General features: G+C 42.9%; 1 protein-coding gene across 3 annotated transcripts in view; it reads right to left on the bottom strand.

The window, feature by feature from the left end:
* ANXA4 (annexin A4) overlaps nt 1–16,276 on the bottom strand; it is a 61,624-nt gene that overhangs the window by 18,281 nt on the left and 27,067 nt on the right. For all 3 annotated transcript variants that reach the window (XM_029937536.1, XM_029937537.1, XM_029937538.1), the window contains 4 exons: nt 9,071–9,158; nt 4,075–4,169; nt 1,927–2,040; nt 367–457 (listed from right to left, as the gene is read on the bottom strand). In XM_029937536.1, coding sequence (XP_029793396.1) covers nt 367–457; nt 1,927–2,040; nt 4,075–4,169; nt 9,071–9,158 — 388 coding nt within the window. The remainder of the gene's footprint in view (nt 1–366; nt 458–1,926; nt 2,041–4,074; nt 4,170–9,070; nt 9,159–16,276) is intronic.

Here is a 16,276-nt window from a genome sequence, read left to right as displayed (position 1 = left end):
CTAAGGATCCCTCATGGTCAATGTTTCTAGGAAGAAAGGTTTTTAAAAAATTGTTTTAATGTTTATTACTTTGAGAGAGAGAGAGAGAAGGAGAGAGCAAGTGGGGAAGGAGCAGAGAGAGGGAGACTCAGAATCTGAAGCAGGCTCCAGGCTCCGAGCTGTCAGGACAGGGCCCGACGTGGGGCTCAAACCCACGGACCGCAGACCACGAGATCATGACCTGAGCTAAAGTCAGATGCTTAACCGACTGAGCCACCCAGGTGCCCCTCTAAGAAGAAAGTTTAATCAGTAGGTAACTACCCGCTGCTAGTTTACTTTTCAGATCACAGTGAAACCTCAGGGGGGGCCACTGAGGATGCTACATACGAATCTGGTAGGTCTGGTTTATGCGTCGGATCTCCTCAGGCGTCCGGGAGGCCAGGATCTCAATCAGGCAGCCCTCGTCCGTGCCAGCTCCCTAAACACGAAACCCAGAGGGGAGAGAGTTATGAGTCAGTTTATAATGCTGAATCCCAGACACAGAGGCATATATCTGGGAATTTGCAGAAAAAAAAAGCAACCTATTGGGTTCTAGCAACAGCATTTGCTAATTTATAAATTGTCCTGCCCAAAACCCAATGTGTGTACCATAATCAGCTTTAATAATAACAAACATTTATGGGCTGTTTCTATTGGTCGATTATTGTGCCAGGTTATGGACAGTGTCTTGCCCTCTGAAGGCTTAACTTCCCCTGTACTTTTCTTTCTTTTTTTTTTTTTAGGTTTATTTATTTATTTTGAGAGAGAGACTATGCAGGTGCACATGCAGGGGAGGGGCAGAGAGAGGGGGAGAGAGAGAATCCCAAGCAGGCTCCATGCCTGACACAGGGCTCGATCTCACAACTGTGAGATCACAACCTGAGCTATATCAAGGGCCTGATGCTTGGGGCATCTAGGCGGCTCAGTTGGTTATGTGTCCAACTCAGTTTCGGCTCAGGTCATGATCTTACAGTTAGTGAGACTAACAGTGCTGACAGCGTGGAACCTGCTTGGGATTCCCTTTCTCCCTCTCTCTCTGCCCCTCCCCAGCTCATTCTCTCTCTATCTCTCTCCCTCTCAAAAATAAATAAATAAACATTAAAAAAAAAAAGAGTCCAACTGAGCCACCCAGTTGCCTGCTCCTCACCCCCGTACTTTTCCTTTGACGGGAAGAATCTTCTGGCAAAGACTGTTAGCTCTCTGCTTTCCCAGAGTCTAGCCCAGAACCTTCCACAAGGCTATTTACTGACATGTTTGGGGAGGGCAATTTGTATTTGAATTTCATAGTTGGTCATTAAAAACTGTCAGACTAGGGCTACGGCACAGTGGATCTTAGTGGTGAGGGAGACCAAGAATCCTTTCTGCCAGTTCTGAGCCTCTGGCCCCAGAGCCCCACTGCGTCAGCCATAAAGTTTCACATCTCAAAAGCAGCTAACACGACAAGAAAGTTTCTGGAGCTGCAGCACAAGCACAACTCTAACCACCCCCCACGGAGCCACAGGAAAGAGCAAACGATGGCCTAACTTTATGGGAAACCACTTTAAGCTTACAACTGCTATAAATTAATGTCAGGAAAATCTTTCTCCTGGACTTCCCCCTCCTCATGCCTACAGGGCTTTTGTCACTGTCTTTTTTTTTTTTTAATGGTTTTTTTTTTTTTTTTTTTTTGATACAGAGAGAGACAGAGCATGAGAGGGGAGGGGCAGAGAGAGAAGGAGACAGAACCGGAAGCAGGCTCCAGGCTCTGAGCTAGCTGTCAGCACAGAGCCCGACGCGGGGCTCAAACCCACGAACGTGAGATCTGACCTGAGCTGAAGTCAGAGGCTTAACTGACTGAGCCACCCAGGCACCCCTTTTTGTCACTGTCTTGAGGCAGCCGGTCGGGCTGCAGGAGAGGAGGGCACACACCTTCATGGCCCTTTTCAGCTCCTGCACGTCGTACAGCACGGTGGGCGTCATCATCCCCATGATCACCCGCTCAAAGTTGCCACTCAGTTCTGACTTCAAGTCGTCCATCAGGTCCTGCAAAGCAAGCAAGTGGCTCCGTCGATCTGCTACACTAACTTAAACCAGCCCGGCCGCTCTCAGAGTGTGGCCCAGGGATGCCTGGGGTCTCCAGACTCCAGGGGGCCTGCGAGGTCGGAGCTCTCCTCATCATAAATAACACTAAGACATTATTTGCTTTTTCATTGTCATTCTCTCGCATTTGTACCGTGGAGTTTTGCAAAGGCTACTTGACATATCTAAATTTCTATAATTCTGTTAAAAGGCTATTAAAATGCCTTTTCCAAGTATGTATCTGTACAGGCCCAGATTTCAGCCAAAACCATGTATCACAACAAATGATGCAAAAGCAGATACGAGCATCCAGCAGTCTTCCATTAAAGCAGGCGTTAAAGAACTTCGCAAAATGTAAAAGAATGCCAATTTTCTCACTAAATGTTAATGTTTTGGAATATATAGCTGATTTTCGTCAAAATTTTATTTATTAATATGTACTACATTTATGTTTTTTAAATACATATTTTAATGCCTCAGTTTTAATTTCTAATATAATATCAATAGATATAATTCATAAAAAAAAGTCCTCAATAAGAGTGTAAAAAGGTCTTGAGATCAAAAAGTTTGTAGACACTGACTTAAATGTATTCACTCACTTAGCAATATGCTTTGAGTATATTTCCAAATCAATAATTACATGACATTTTTAACAGCTGCTGAAATTTCTATATGTAGATACAATATACTTCATTTAATGAGCCCCATGTTTCTATTTTTGTACCATTATGTATACATGCATTTAGCTATATCTTTGTGATCATTCACGATTCTTTCTTAAGATTCCATTCCTAAAAAGAAATGTAATTCTTTGGACAAAGGACCAAATTCTAAACATGTTCATTTACATTTCCTCCTAGAACAGCTCAGAGAGTTTAAGACCCTGTTCAAGATCAACCAAAATGAGCTAAGCTACCGTTCAAGTCATGTCTCTGATTCTCACAAACCCGACTGCACAGCCCTCACTGTATTTCAATCTCTTGTGCATATTTTTAGGTCATATCCACACAGAGTGAATGAATGAATGAACAAATAAATGAGGGCTCAATTCATTAATGCTGGTCATCTTAACAAACTGGCATCAGAGCAGAGTTTCAGATGCTAAAAGACGGTCCAAGCTATGAATAATCCCATTCCCTGCCAGGGCCCCAGCCAAGGTCCGCACGCAGGTGTGCCGGGGAGTGCTGAGCCAGCTCTGTCCCTGCCAGCAGCTTAGTGCCAGTCTTCGAGAAACAGTTGCAGTCTGACTGGCTGCAAGGTTTCTCCAGGATAGAAGTATTTTTCAGAGTTACTGTACTCCAAGACCTGAAACACTCACTGATAACATTTCCTCACTCAATAAAAAGACCCATCACACAGAGAGGTTTTCAGCAATGAGGAAAGATTGGGTGGACTGGCTCTGGTAAGTCAGTTGTTGGAAACAGAGTTTGAAATAGGGTCCCTCGGGGTGCAGGATTCAAACCAGAAGGGGCAAGTGAATGCTCCCTGAATCCATAAGCTAATAAATTATATACATAGTCACAACCCAATCTAGAATTTGAGGGGTTGTCCCTCAACTGAGACTCATCAAAGGGATGAGTATATGGTACACATGGGTTTATGTGGAAGTGTCGGAATCGACTAAATCCTAGGAGAGCCTGTTTAAAACAAACTAGATTTCAATACTGCTTCATCCACCATGGCCTAAACGAAGCCTGGCCAGGATCAGGGAAACAACTCGGAGGCTCAGCCCTGCCTGGTGCTCACCAGGGCGGTGGTGGGGTCCACTGAGCAACCACGTCCCTACATGAGGCTGGGTGGGAAGACACCACGGTTGGCCTGAGCTCTGGGAACCAAGAGCTCCCAGAAATCACCTCTGGCTAAGGACAGTGAAGGTAACATGCTGAAATAGTTTTTTCTTCAGAACGTCTTTAAACAAGACAATGGTCCATCTTTTGAAAACCCTGGGCCACTTCAGGAACCTAGACTGGGAAGAGACCCGGAGAGGCTGCGGCCTACCCTGCCGATGGTGCTCTTGTAGGCTGTCCTGATCTCCTGGCGCTGGGCCGTGCTGCGGTAGGCGAGGACGCTGATGATGGCATCTTCGTCGGTGCCTGGCAGAGAGCGGGGACAGTGAGTGAGGGGATTTGAGAGGGGAATGAGAAAACAGGTTCCTGCGAGGATGCTGGCATGAACCGAACACACTGAGACCTTTCTAAGAAGAGAGGTCCCTGTTCAGTAGGTTTGTCCTCTACTCTTTTAGGGAACCAGACTCTACATTTGAGTCTCAGCCCTCCTTTAATCAACTTTTTACCACTGCACAAAAAAAGCTAACTTGTCTGAGCATTAGCTTCCTTACCCATAAATGTAAGTGACCACGGCACTTTCCCTCACCGGGCTGCTGCAAGTGGTCAATAAAAACAATTAAGCGACTTCCTTCGCACAATGCCCCGCAGTTACTGATAGTCACTAACTGCTGACTGGGATCCAGCTTTTCCCCCTCCGCTGCAATTTTTCTTCATGTCTTTTGGTTCTCCTGGATCTTCTATGTTCTTGCCTTTTTTCTTCTCATTTAAAAAAAAGTTTATTTATTTATTTTGAGAGAGAGAGAGAGAGAGTGAGTCAACATCTAGGTTGGGGAGGGCCAGAGAGAGAACGAGAGAGAATCCCAAGCAGGTTCCTCACTGTCAGGGCACACCGCAGTATGGGGCTCAAACTATGAACCATATCACATCCTGAGCTGAAGTCAGAAGCTTAAGTGACTTAGCCACCCAGGTGCCCCTTCTCTCCTTATTTTTTAATTTTTTAAAGAACGTTTTTATTTATTATTGAGAGACAGAGAGAGACAGAGCATGAGCATGGGAGGGGCAGAGAGAGGGGAAGACACAGAATCTGAAGGAGGCTCCAGGCCAGAGCCTGTCAGCACAGAGCCCGATGCGGGGCTCAAATCTACAAACTGTGAGATCATGACCTGTGCTGAAGTTGGATGCTTAACTGACTGAGCCACCCAGGTGCCCCTTCTCTCCTTATTTTTAATCTTGTTATCATTTCCTCTGAGTTTGGAAACAATTTAGACTCTCAATTCACTCAGTATTTTGTAGGCTTTTAAAAAAAATTTCAGTATAATTAACATACAGCATGACATTAGTTTCAGGTGTACAATATAGTGATTGCACACTTCCACACATCAGTGAGTGCTCATCACTACTAGGGCACTCTTCATCCCCTTCACCCAGTTCACCTGACACTTGCAGAGTTTTAATGGGTTGCTCACTGCATGCACTGTACTTTGAGATCCGTAAATGCGTTTTTCATTTTCAAACTATCTTTCCTGACCTCAGATGGTTCCCTTTTTGTAACTACTGATGAGTTCCCAGCATGCAATATCCTACCAAAACTTTATAATGAGAATTATGAGTTTTAAATGTCCTAAATTTTGCTTGCCTGTTTCTTGCAGCAGCTTTAATGGGAGTGTGGGGGATGGTGGTGGGGCTTTATTCTGATTTTTCTAAACTGGTGCCTTGTCTTAGAAACAGCTAGGTGTTCATGCACGTTGGGTGAGTTTTCTGCTTCTTCATGGTTCATTTCGTATGGGGAGTCGTGATGGGCTAGAGAAGAACTTTGGGATATTTCAGGGAGAAATAAAAAAATACAGATTTGCCAGAGTTATTCTTTGCAAGGTTAGAGAACAAGAAAAGTGCAAGCTGTAGGGAGGAGGCTGTAAAACTTTGTTTACATATCTTAGGGACCTACTTGCTGTTCTCTTTAAAAAGAAGAAGAAGAAGGACAGGAGGTATCTACATACAACCATCCTGTCCTCCTTCACAACTCCCAGCGGGGGAGGTCCATCGTATGCCCACCCCCATCTCTGTAAAAAGCACCATCCTTCTCTCTCAGTCAGTCAAGTTTGAACCCTCAAAACAGCTTTGCTTGTTTTCTTTTATTTTATTATTTTTTTTTTGAGAGAGAGAGAACGCAAAGTGCACAAGCAGGAGAGAAGGGCAGAGGGAGAGAGAATCGCAAGCAGATTCCATGCTTAGCACAGAGCCTGAGGTGGGGCTCAATCTCATGAACCATGAAATCATGATCAAAGCAGAATTGAAATCAAGAGTCAGCCATCCAGGCACCCCATAGCTTTGATTTTTTTTTTTTTTTTACCGTCCTCTCATCCTCCACATTCAAATTTCCTGCCAAGGCATACAAAATCTAACTCTAAAACCTTTTGTGGATCTGCCCCCTCTTTGATTCCTACCACTACCATTCCAATTCTGGATTTTAGGTTCTTCGACAACTGTAAAGTCTGTAACTGGTATTCCTACCTCCTAACTGGTCTTTCCAAAGTCTTGGCAGATTCATTTTCTTATAAAGAAAAGCTCTGGCGGTGTCTCTCCCTTGCTCAGGATTTCCTTGCTGGATTTACTACAGGAATGGCAGTCTGGCATTTGAGACTTTCCGCAAGATCCCATTCACTACTGTAAGTATCCACAGGAAAGGATACCAGGCCAATTCACAGACTTAGCCCTTGAATTATCATATTGACCCAACTGTACTACACTCCTTTCTCCTGACCTTCATTCCCAGTCTGCTGGTTTGTGTCTCCCTCATTGCTCCACGTCGTGTCATGATCGTGGCACTGGTTTTCTGGCCAGTGCCTTTGGGTCATCCCCCATGTCTGCAATTCTACAGACGGCCTTCTCAGTAGCAACCCCAGGACCTCCCTTTGGTACCAGCCAACTCCTGTTTTGTAGGTACCTCCTGCCACAAGCCACCTTTCCGTGCATTTACTGTGACTTCCCTAGGCCTCAGCTAAACTGGAAATGGGACACTCACCTATGGCCTTGCTCATGCTACTCCATTCACCTGAAACACATTCTCTCTTATCTCTGCTGAAACAAGTTCTCTCCCAAAACCCATCTCAAATTCTGCATCCTCCAAGAAGTTTTGCCTGATGCCCCCAAATTCAATGTGATCTCCTCTCTGAACCTAATGGGATCTTATTTGTACCTCCCTATCAGATCACATCATAATAGCTATTATCATATTATTATTTCTGTGCATGCCTTACCCACCTAGCATCCATGGACTAGCTGGACTAGGTTTTTTTAAAAAATTTTTTTAATGTTTTATTTATTTTTGATACAGAGAGAGACAGAGCATGAGAGGGGGAGGGGCAGAGAGAGAAGGAGACACAGAATCGGAAGCAGGCTCCCGGCTCTGAGCTAGCTGTCAGCACAGAGCCCGACACAGGGCTCGAATCCACGAACGTGAGATCTGACCTGAGCCGAAGTCGGAGGCCCAACCAACTGAGCCACCCAGGCGCCCCTGTTTTGTTTTCTTTTTAAGTTTTTATTTATTTGTTTGAAAGAGAAAAAGAGAACAAGTAGGGGAGGGACAGAGTAAGAGGGGAACAGAGGATCTGATGGGGCTCTGTGCTGACAGCAGAGAGCCCAATGTGGGGCTTGAACCCACTAACCGTGAGATCATGACCTGAACCGAAGTCAGACACTTAACTGACTGATCCACCCAGGTGCCGCTGGACTAGGTCTTAAAATGCTTGTGTCCTCCAACTACTGCCTTGCATTGGTCCCCACACAGCAGACGCTGTTAAGAATTGGCTGTCAAATGTCTCCTGACTTTTATTTTGAGAGTTCTCAGTGCCATGTGGTCCACATTCTGAACTATGGTGTTCTTGCTATATACCAAAGACACAGAATAACATGGAAAAAAATGGGCCAGAGACATTTTCCATCTTATTTATGAAAAAGGGAAAATGAGAAGGACGTATAGATTCAGAATAACATTCTGTTCAGAGGGCAGCAGGGTAGTACAGTGACTTAAACTACTGCTCTGGAATCTGACTGCTTGAGTCTGACTGCCTGGAATCACCTAGAATCCTGACTCTGACACTTACTAGCTCCAAGATGTTGGGCAAGTTAGCTTAACCTCTCTAAATCTCAACTTCGGGGCACCTGGGTGGCTCAGTCAGTTAAGCCTCTGACTTCGGCTCAGGTCATGATCTCACGTTCACGGGTTTGAGTCCCGTGTCAGGCTCTGGGCTGACAGCTAGCTCAGAGCCTAGAGCCTGCTTCGGTTTCTGTGTCTCCTTCTCTCTCTGCCCCTCCCCTTCTCATGCTCTGTCTCTCTCTGTATCAAAAATAAAAATTTAAAAAACATAAAAAAACCCTCAACTTCTTACCAGTAAAACAAACTGTTGATTATTATAATCCCCATAACGTGTTTGTAGATAATCTATGTAATGCATTGTGTCTGACGCATAATAGAATGTAATAAACATTCTCTATCACTGTTATTGTCGCTGTTGCTGTCAGTAACACTGGGGCTAACTAAAATGGGCTCTTTGGGAGGAGGAAAATTGGTAATTAAAGCTTCATGACCAAATAGTTTATCCAAATAGTTCAAGGAGAACATAACAGCAGCTACAAACCAAGGGCACTTCTCTGGCCTAATGTCCACCTAGGCAAAAGGCTAACCCAGGGCAGCCTGCGGTGCACCCACGTGACTACACCCGCCAGAGTCCTCGGCCTACTGAGTGTTTCTCATGGCTTCGTTCCACTTACCATGTGTCTCAGTCACATCTGTGAAATGGGGTGAAAATAACAATAGCAACAGGTGCTTTCACTAAATTACTGGGTGGTTGTGTATCCCCATGGAAATAATAGTTGTGAAAGCGCTTTGTAAACCTTGTGACACTATCCATATACAGCACTGACTGGAAAACAAATACATTTCTAAGGTTTTTATACACAGATGCATAATGTTGTAACATAAAACAGATTTAAATAATTGGGGAATTCTAGAATTAGTGCATTATATGTTAAATTCTATAATATAAGTGAGTAATGTCCTCCCATCCCATTTGTCTTGAAAAGCCAACTTGTTCCCACTGTATTTTCTTAGGGACCTAGTCATATTTTGCCAGTGGACACAGCACCCTGTGTGTGACTCTGTGATGCACAACACACAAGCGAGTGTTTACCCGCTGTGGGACACTTACCGAGCCCCTTCATGGCCTTCCTCAGGGTCTGGGCGTCCTCCATGGCACTGAATCCCGAGGCAGCTTTGATGGTGCCTCCTTTGGATGCCTGAACACACAGAGACAGACGTGACTGAGAGCCTTCATCTCATTCAGCACACATCCACTGAGTGCCTACTGTGGGTCTGACACTATGCCAGCTGCCGGGGGTACGGCAGTGAGTGTGAGAGACGAGGCTCTGGCTCCCATGGGGCTGATGATCCACGTCTCGTAGAAGGAGGTAAATAGTAAACAAGCCAACAAATGCATACATAAATGGTGTCCAGTGGTGAGAAGTATCAGGGAGCAGATAGAGAGGTCCCAGAGGGGCTGCTCTGATCAGTGACATGTAGGCTGAGACCTGAATGACATGAAGCAGCTGGCATGTAAAAAATGGAGGTTGTAAGGTAGTGGTGGTGGTGTTACAGCAGAGGAAATAGCCAATGCAAAGGCCCTGAGGCTGGAACTAGCTTGTATGCAAGGAACAGGACAGAGGCCAGCACAGCCCAGGTTGGTGGTGGGCAAGGAGGGCAGTGGTAAGGTAAGTCCCACCACCACGTGTGCAGTAATCTTGTCCCCTCCCCCCCCAGGAAAGGAACAAATCAAACATGATTCCAATCAAGCCTCTAGAGCCAAATACCAATTTAGAGAAAATAGAAGAGAGAGGAAAATGTCAACCCACACTACAGGGTTGTAATCAGGAAAATCCACAGTGAGAAACACTACTTGACAAATAATCTAGGTTCTTTAACATATAAATTGTAAAGAGAATTAGAAAAGAGAGAGGTGGGGGCTGGGGACAAAAACCAGTAGCTTAAAAGAGATTAAAAAGGCATATCAAAAATCATAATTTGGATCGTAAATCAACAGTCAAAATAAAAAGACAGTTATGAGACAACTGGAAATCTGAACACTAACTCAATATTTGATGCCATTAAGGAATTAGCATTACCATTTTTAGGTATGAAAATTGTGCCATGGTTATATTTTATTTTTAATGGTTTTAATCTATATATACTGAAAGCGCTTATAGATGAAAGGATAAAATGTCCGGAATTTGCTTCAAAATAACCCAGGTAGGAGGGAAGTAAGTGGAGATAAAGAAGAAGCAAAACTGACCATGAGTTAATAATTATTGATAAGCAATCAGGGGCTCTTTTTAATCCTCAGTCTACTTTTTTACATGTTTACACTATTCTATAATAAGTTTCAAAAATGAAAAAGGAAGAAAGAAGATCAGAGAGGTGGGCTGGGGCCAGAATAAGGCAGCCCTCACTGGGGTAAGGAGTTTACGTTTTGTCCTGAGGGCAATGGGAAGCCACTGGCAGGTTTTAAGGATGAGGGGGTGTGATCTGATTTACACGTTAAAAAGATCTCTCAGGCTGCTGAAGGGAGAAGCAGAGACCCACTGAGAATCTTGGGCGAGTCTCATGGATATGATCCTAGGTGAGGCTGAAATGGTTGAAACAGAAAGAAACAGGTGGACTCCCCACATGTTTTGGAGCAAAGACAACAGAACTTGCTGATGAACTGACATATGGGAGGCGAGGAAAGAAAAGAATCAAGTGTAACTCTAAATCTTTTCCCTGAGCAGCTGAATAAAGAGTAGTGTCATTTATCCAGATGGGGACAAATTGGAGAACTACCAGACCCAGGGGGTGGGAGGGTAGTGGGGGTGGTGGGGTGGAGGGGGTGGGGTAGGGATTGGGGGAAGGGAGGCAGTGGGGAGTGGGATTTAGAAGTTCTATTTTCAAGATGTTAAGTCTAGAATATCCATGAAGCACCCAAACAAAGCTGTCAAAAGGACAGCTGGTTATAAAATATAAATAGAGGTCAAGTCTAGATACACCAGCATGTGGATGGTATTGAATGAGATGGCCTAGGGAAAAAGTGATTTCAAGAACAGGGGTCCTAGGACAAGGCTGGGCCTCTCTAATCATAGAGTTCCAGCAAAGGAGAGCCTAGAAAGAATGATCAAGAAAAATCAGTCCTTGCAGTAAAAGGAAAACCAGGATTGTGTGTTGTCCAGAGGCTGAGGAAGGAGGGAGTGGTCAGTTCCTGCCAAGGGAGGTAAGAGGAAGACACAGAAGGGAGGGTCAGATTTGGCAACACAGAGGCTCCTAGTGACCCTGACAAGACCTTTTGCAGCAGAATAGAGACTGAAGCCTGACCGAGTAGAAAGTCATGAGGAGAGAGCCTCTCTAGACACCAGAGACATTGACTAGCATCGCTAGAAGTAATCAAATGCCTTAAAGTAAGATGCACTCTGATGTCTACAGGGATTAAAAGTTAGTGACCTTGAGGCTAAGGATCTTTATTCTGAAAACTATAAAACATTGATGAAAGAAAGTCGAAAGAAAGACGACACAAACAAATGGTGAGATATTCTATGTTCATGGATTGGGAGAACAAATATTGCTAAAATGTCCAGACTACCCAAAGCAATTTACAGATTTAACGTAATCCCTATCAAAATACCAAGAACATTTTTCACAGAACTAGAATAATCATAGAATTCATATGGAACCACAGAAAACCCTGATTAGCCAAAACAACCTTGAAAAAAAAGAACAAAACTGGAGATATCATATCCCAGATTTCAAGATATACTACAAAGCTGTAGTATTCAAAACAATATGGTACTGGCACAAAAGCAGACACATAGATCAATGGAACAGAATAGAGAACCCAGAAATAAACCAAATAATTATATGGTCAATTGATCTTCAACAAAGGAGCAAGAATATGTAACGGGAAAAAGTCTCTTCAACAAATGGTGCTGGGAAAACTGGACAGCTACATGCAAAAGAATGAAACCGGGCCCTTTATACACAAAATAAACTCCAAATGGATTAAAGGCCTAAATGTGAGACCTGAAACCATAAAATTCCTAGAAGAAAGCAAAGGCAGTAATCTCTTTGACGTCAGAGGTAGAAGCATTTTTCTAGATTTGTCTCCAAAGCCAAGGAAAACAAAAGCAAAACTGAACTACTGGGACCAGACCAAAATAAAAAGCTTCTTCTGCACAGTGAAGTTGCACAGTGAAGAAAACCACCAACAAAACAAAGCAACAACCCACTGAATGGAAGAAGATATTTGTAAATAATATATCCAATAAGGAGTTAATATCCAAAACATACACATTGTTTATGCAACTCAACACCAAAAAATAAAAACAAAAACAAAAATAAATAATCCAATTAAAAATGGGCAGAAGACATGAATAGACACTTTCTTTTTTAATTTTTTAAATGTTTTTTATTTACTTATAAGAGACAGAGAGAGAGAGCACAAGCAGGGGAGAGTCAGAGAGAGAAGGAGATACAGAATCTGAAGCGGTCTCCAGACTTTGAGCTAGCTGTCAGCACAGAGCCCGACGCAGGGCTCAAACCCACGAACTGTGAGATCATGACCTGATCTGAAGCCGGACACTTAACCGACTGAGCCACTCAAATGCCCTTGAATAGACATTTTCTAAATAAGACATACAGATGGCCAACAGACACAAGAAAATATGCGCAACATCACTCATCCTTAGGGAAATGTAAAATGAGCTATCACCTCACACCTATCAGGATGGCTAAAATTAAGAATACAAGAAACAAGTGTTGGTAAGGATGTTGAGAAAAAGGAATTCTCATTGCTGCTGGTGGAAATGTAAACTGGTGCAGCTTCTGTGGCAGATAGCATGGAGGTTCTTCAAAAAAGTAAAAATAGAACTACCATATGATTCAGTAATTCCACTACTGGGTATTCCAAAGGAAACAAAAACACTAACTGGAAAAAAAAATGCATCCTATGTTTACTGCAGTATTATTTACAATAGCCAAGATACATAATCATCCCAAGTGTCCATTCATATAGATGAATGGATAAAAAAAATATGGTGTATATATAATACAACGGAATATTACTCAGCCATAAAAAAGAATGAAATCTTGCCATTTGCAGTAACATGGATGGATCTAGAAAGTATTATGTTAAATAACTCAGTCAGAGAAAGACAAATACTATATGATACCACTCATATATGGAATTTAAGAAACAAAACAAATGAATGAAAAAAAAAGACAAAAAACCAGACTCTTAACTCTAGAGAACAAACTGATGGTTACCAAAGGGGAGGTGGGGGGGATGGGGGAAACAGGTGAAGGGGATTAAGAGTACACTTATTATTATGAGTACTGAGCAATGTAAAGAATTGTTGAATCACTAGATTGTACACCTGAAACACATGTAATACTGTATATTAATTATACTGAAATTTTTAAAAATACATAAAAATTAAAAATTAGTTAGCCAGACCCTCTTCAAATAAAAATCAAAAATTAAAAACATCAACAAGCAAAACATAGGCTAGTGACCAGTGGGGACCATCTCAGTTGGATTATGATTAAGAGATAATTTATTAAGATCAAGGTGCCCTGAATATTGTGAACGTATTTACTGACTTATTTTTACATGATTTATGCTGTGGAAGGTAGTGTAGAGAAGTACATATTGCTCAATATAAAAAATAAATATGTATATGTGGAAATTCAGTGACAGGGCATAAAACACAGAAAACTAAAGAAAAACTAGGGAGGTGCGAAGGAAACCAAAATGCAGACTTTGAGAGCTGGTGTAATTGTCAGAGGGAAGCCACAGATTCTTCTGCATAGAAGCCACAGAGGGAACTGTAATTGGCAACGAGACCCACTGTGTCTATAAGAGGAAGAGACCAGTTGTCAAGAAATGCCCTGCTTTTCTTTGTACTGAGTTTACAGAGAAGACATCTGTGTTTCTAAAGCTCTCTGGGCTCCCTGATGTAGCAGTAGAGGGCAGACTCAAACTAGCTTTGGTTTTAAATGTATCTTTCCCTCTGTGTCTGACACTAAGTATTATAAAGGCCTTTAGCAACCTATGTTTTGATATGAATTCTGTTTTCTTGTCTTTAAAAATGACCTAGTTAGGGGTGCCTCGGTGGCTCAGTTGGTTAAGTGTCCAACTCTTGGTTTCAGCTCAGGTCATGATCTCATGGTTCGTGGTTTGGGTCCTGCATCAGGCTCTAGGCTGATGGTGTGGAGCCTGCTTGGGATTCTCTCTCTTCCTCTTTCTCTCTACTCCTCCCCTACCCGCTCTCTCTCTCTCTCAGAATAAATAAATAAACTTAAAATAATTTTTAAGTGACCTAATTAATCACAAACCAGCACTAAAATTGTTTTGCTTGGTCTCCTTTCTCTTAATTTGTCAGGTGTCTTCCATTGTGGTATGCATTTGATTGGCTTATGGAGAAGGATCTAAGGGACATTAAATAAAAAAATAGTATATTTATTTTGAGAGAGAGACAGAGTGCACACAAGCAGGGGAGGGGCACAGAGAGAGGGAGAGAGAAAAAGTATCTCAAGCAGGATGTGGGGTTCTATCTCACAAATTATGAGATTATGATCTGAGCTGAAACCAAGAGTTGGCCTCTCAACCTACTGAGCCACCCAGGAGCCCCTAAGTGATATTCTTGGTGCCCAGGTGTCCATGGAGTTTAGCCCAAGCTAGGTTACCTTCCTTTGTTCTAGCTGGTGCTATGCGCTTTTACAATGCAAAGGGCACACAAGCTGAGGGTAAGAAGAGACAGCCAAGGCTAAATTTAGGGGTCAGGTCACATTGTAGATCTATTTCTCCTGACTTTCCTGATAATGCCCCTTTTGGTAAATGGTGGTAGGATGTTATGGTGATGTGAGGCAACAGAACAGGGAGATGATATGAATTATTCCAAAGGGAGAAGGGTTTACGTCTTCTATAAGCCTTGGTTAAAATGTACCCATAGCCTTGTGCCCATGATCCGGTAAAATCTAATATTCATGGAGACAGTTCTGTCTCCTCTATGTCACTCTGAGGGTCATGAACACTATAAAGGGAATTCTAATGTTGGGGGAGATTTCATCTGTGGGTACTTTGTGACAGAGACACCGTGGGCTACAGTGAGAGGTAGTAAAGCTTCATACGAGGGGACACAGACATTGGAGTGGGGATAGACCTGGCTTTGAATCTTGGCTTCAAACCTTTCTAGCTGTGTTGTCTATAGGGGAAGTTTCATTTTTCTCACCTGTACATTAAGAATAACAATATCAATTCACATAGTTGTTGTAATAATGAAGCAGAATAATATAACAAAGCACTTGGCACAGAGTCCAGCAAACTGTAAACAGTAAAAACTCAAACTCAATGGCTATCACCATCATCATTATTATTAAATATGACCTCAGCAACATCTCCACAATAAATTTAAGAGTGAGATTCTTATATCTATTTCTGATAATATCTTTTAACATAAGCCTATAGGGTAATAATGCCAACGCAAAATCCAGAATAGACCATTTATACAAACATTTGATCCAAAAGTTAAAGGACTAGAGGGGGCACCTGGGTGGCTCAGTCAGGTAAGTGCCTGACTTCAGCTCAGGTCATGATCTCACAGTTCATTGAGTTCAAGCCCTGTGTTGGGCTCTGCACAAACAGCTCAGAGCCTGGAGCCTGCTTTGGATTTTGTGTCTCCCTCACTCTCTGCCCTCCCCCACTGCATTGTCTCTCTCAAAAAAAATGAATAAACATTAAAAAATAAAATAAAGGAATAGAAGATTTTTATGGCCTTAGGGTGGTTCTCCAGTATGTCAGACTTTGCTCACTGTGGCCCACATCGAGTTCATCCAAAAGCCCAGAGAGTGTGGGCCTTATCTGCTGAAAGCCCAAGCTTTTACCTCCTAGGTATCTAATATAATCAGCATCTAATACTTAGTCACCTCCCTCTAAACACCTGACAGAGGGAAGTAGCAGTCGATGACATTAACTTCCTTGGGCACTGTTACAGGCTGCATTGTAACCCCCCCCCCAAAAGATATGGTGAAGTCCTGACCCCAGTCTCCTTATTTAGAAATAGGGTCATTGCAGATGTAATTAATTAAATTAAGATGCAGTCATTCTGGAGTAGGGTGAGCCCCTAATCCAGTATGATTTGTGTCCTTATAAGAAGATGGCATGTTAAAAAAAAAAAAAAAAACAACATGGAGCACCTGGGTAGCTCAGTCGGTTAAGCATCTGACTTTGGCTCAGGTCATGATCTCACCACTCGTGAGTTCGAGCCCCATGTTGGGGTCTGTGCTGACAGCTCAGAGCCTGAAGCCTGCTTCGGACTGTGTCTCCCTCTTTCTCTGC

The sequence above is a fragment of the Suricata suricatta genome, chromosome 4 (assembly GCF_006229205.1).
Source record: "Suricata suricatta isolate VVHF042 chromosome 4, meerkat_22Aug2017_6uvM2_HiC, whole genome shotgun sequence".
Lineage (NCBI taxonomy): Eukaryota > Metazoa > Chordata > Mammalia > Carnivora > Herpestidae > Suricata > Suricata suricatta.
The sequence above is the reverse complement of the archived record's forward strand: the minus strand, read 5'-3'. Positions and strand labels throughout refer to the sequence as shown.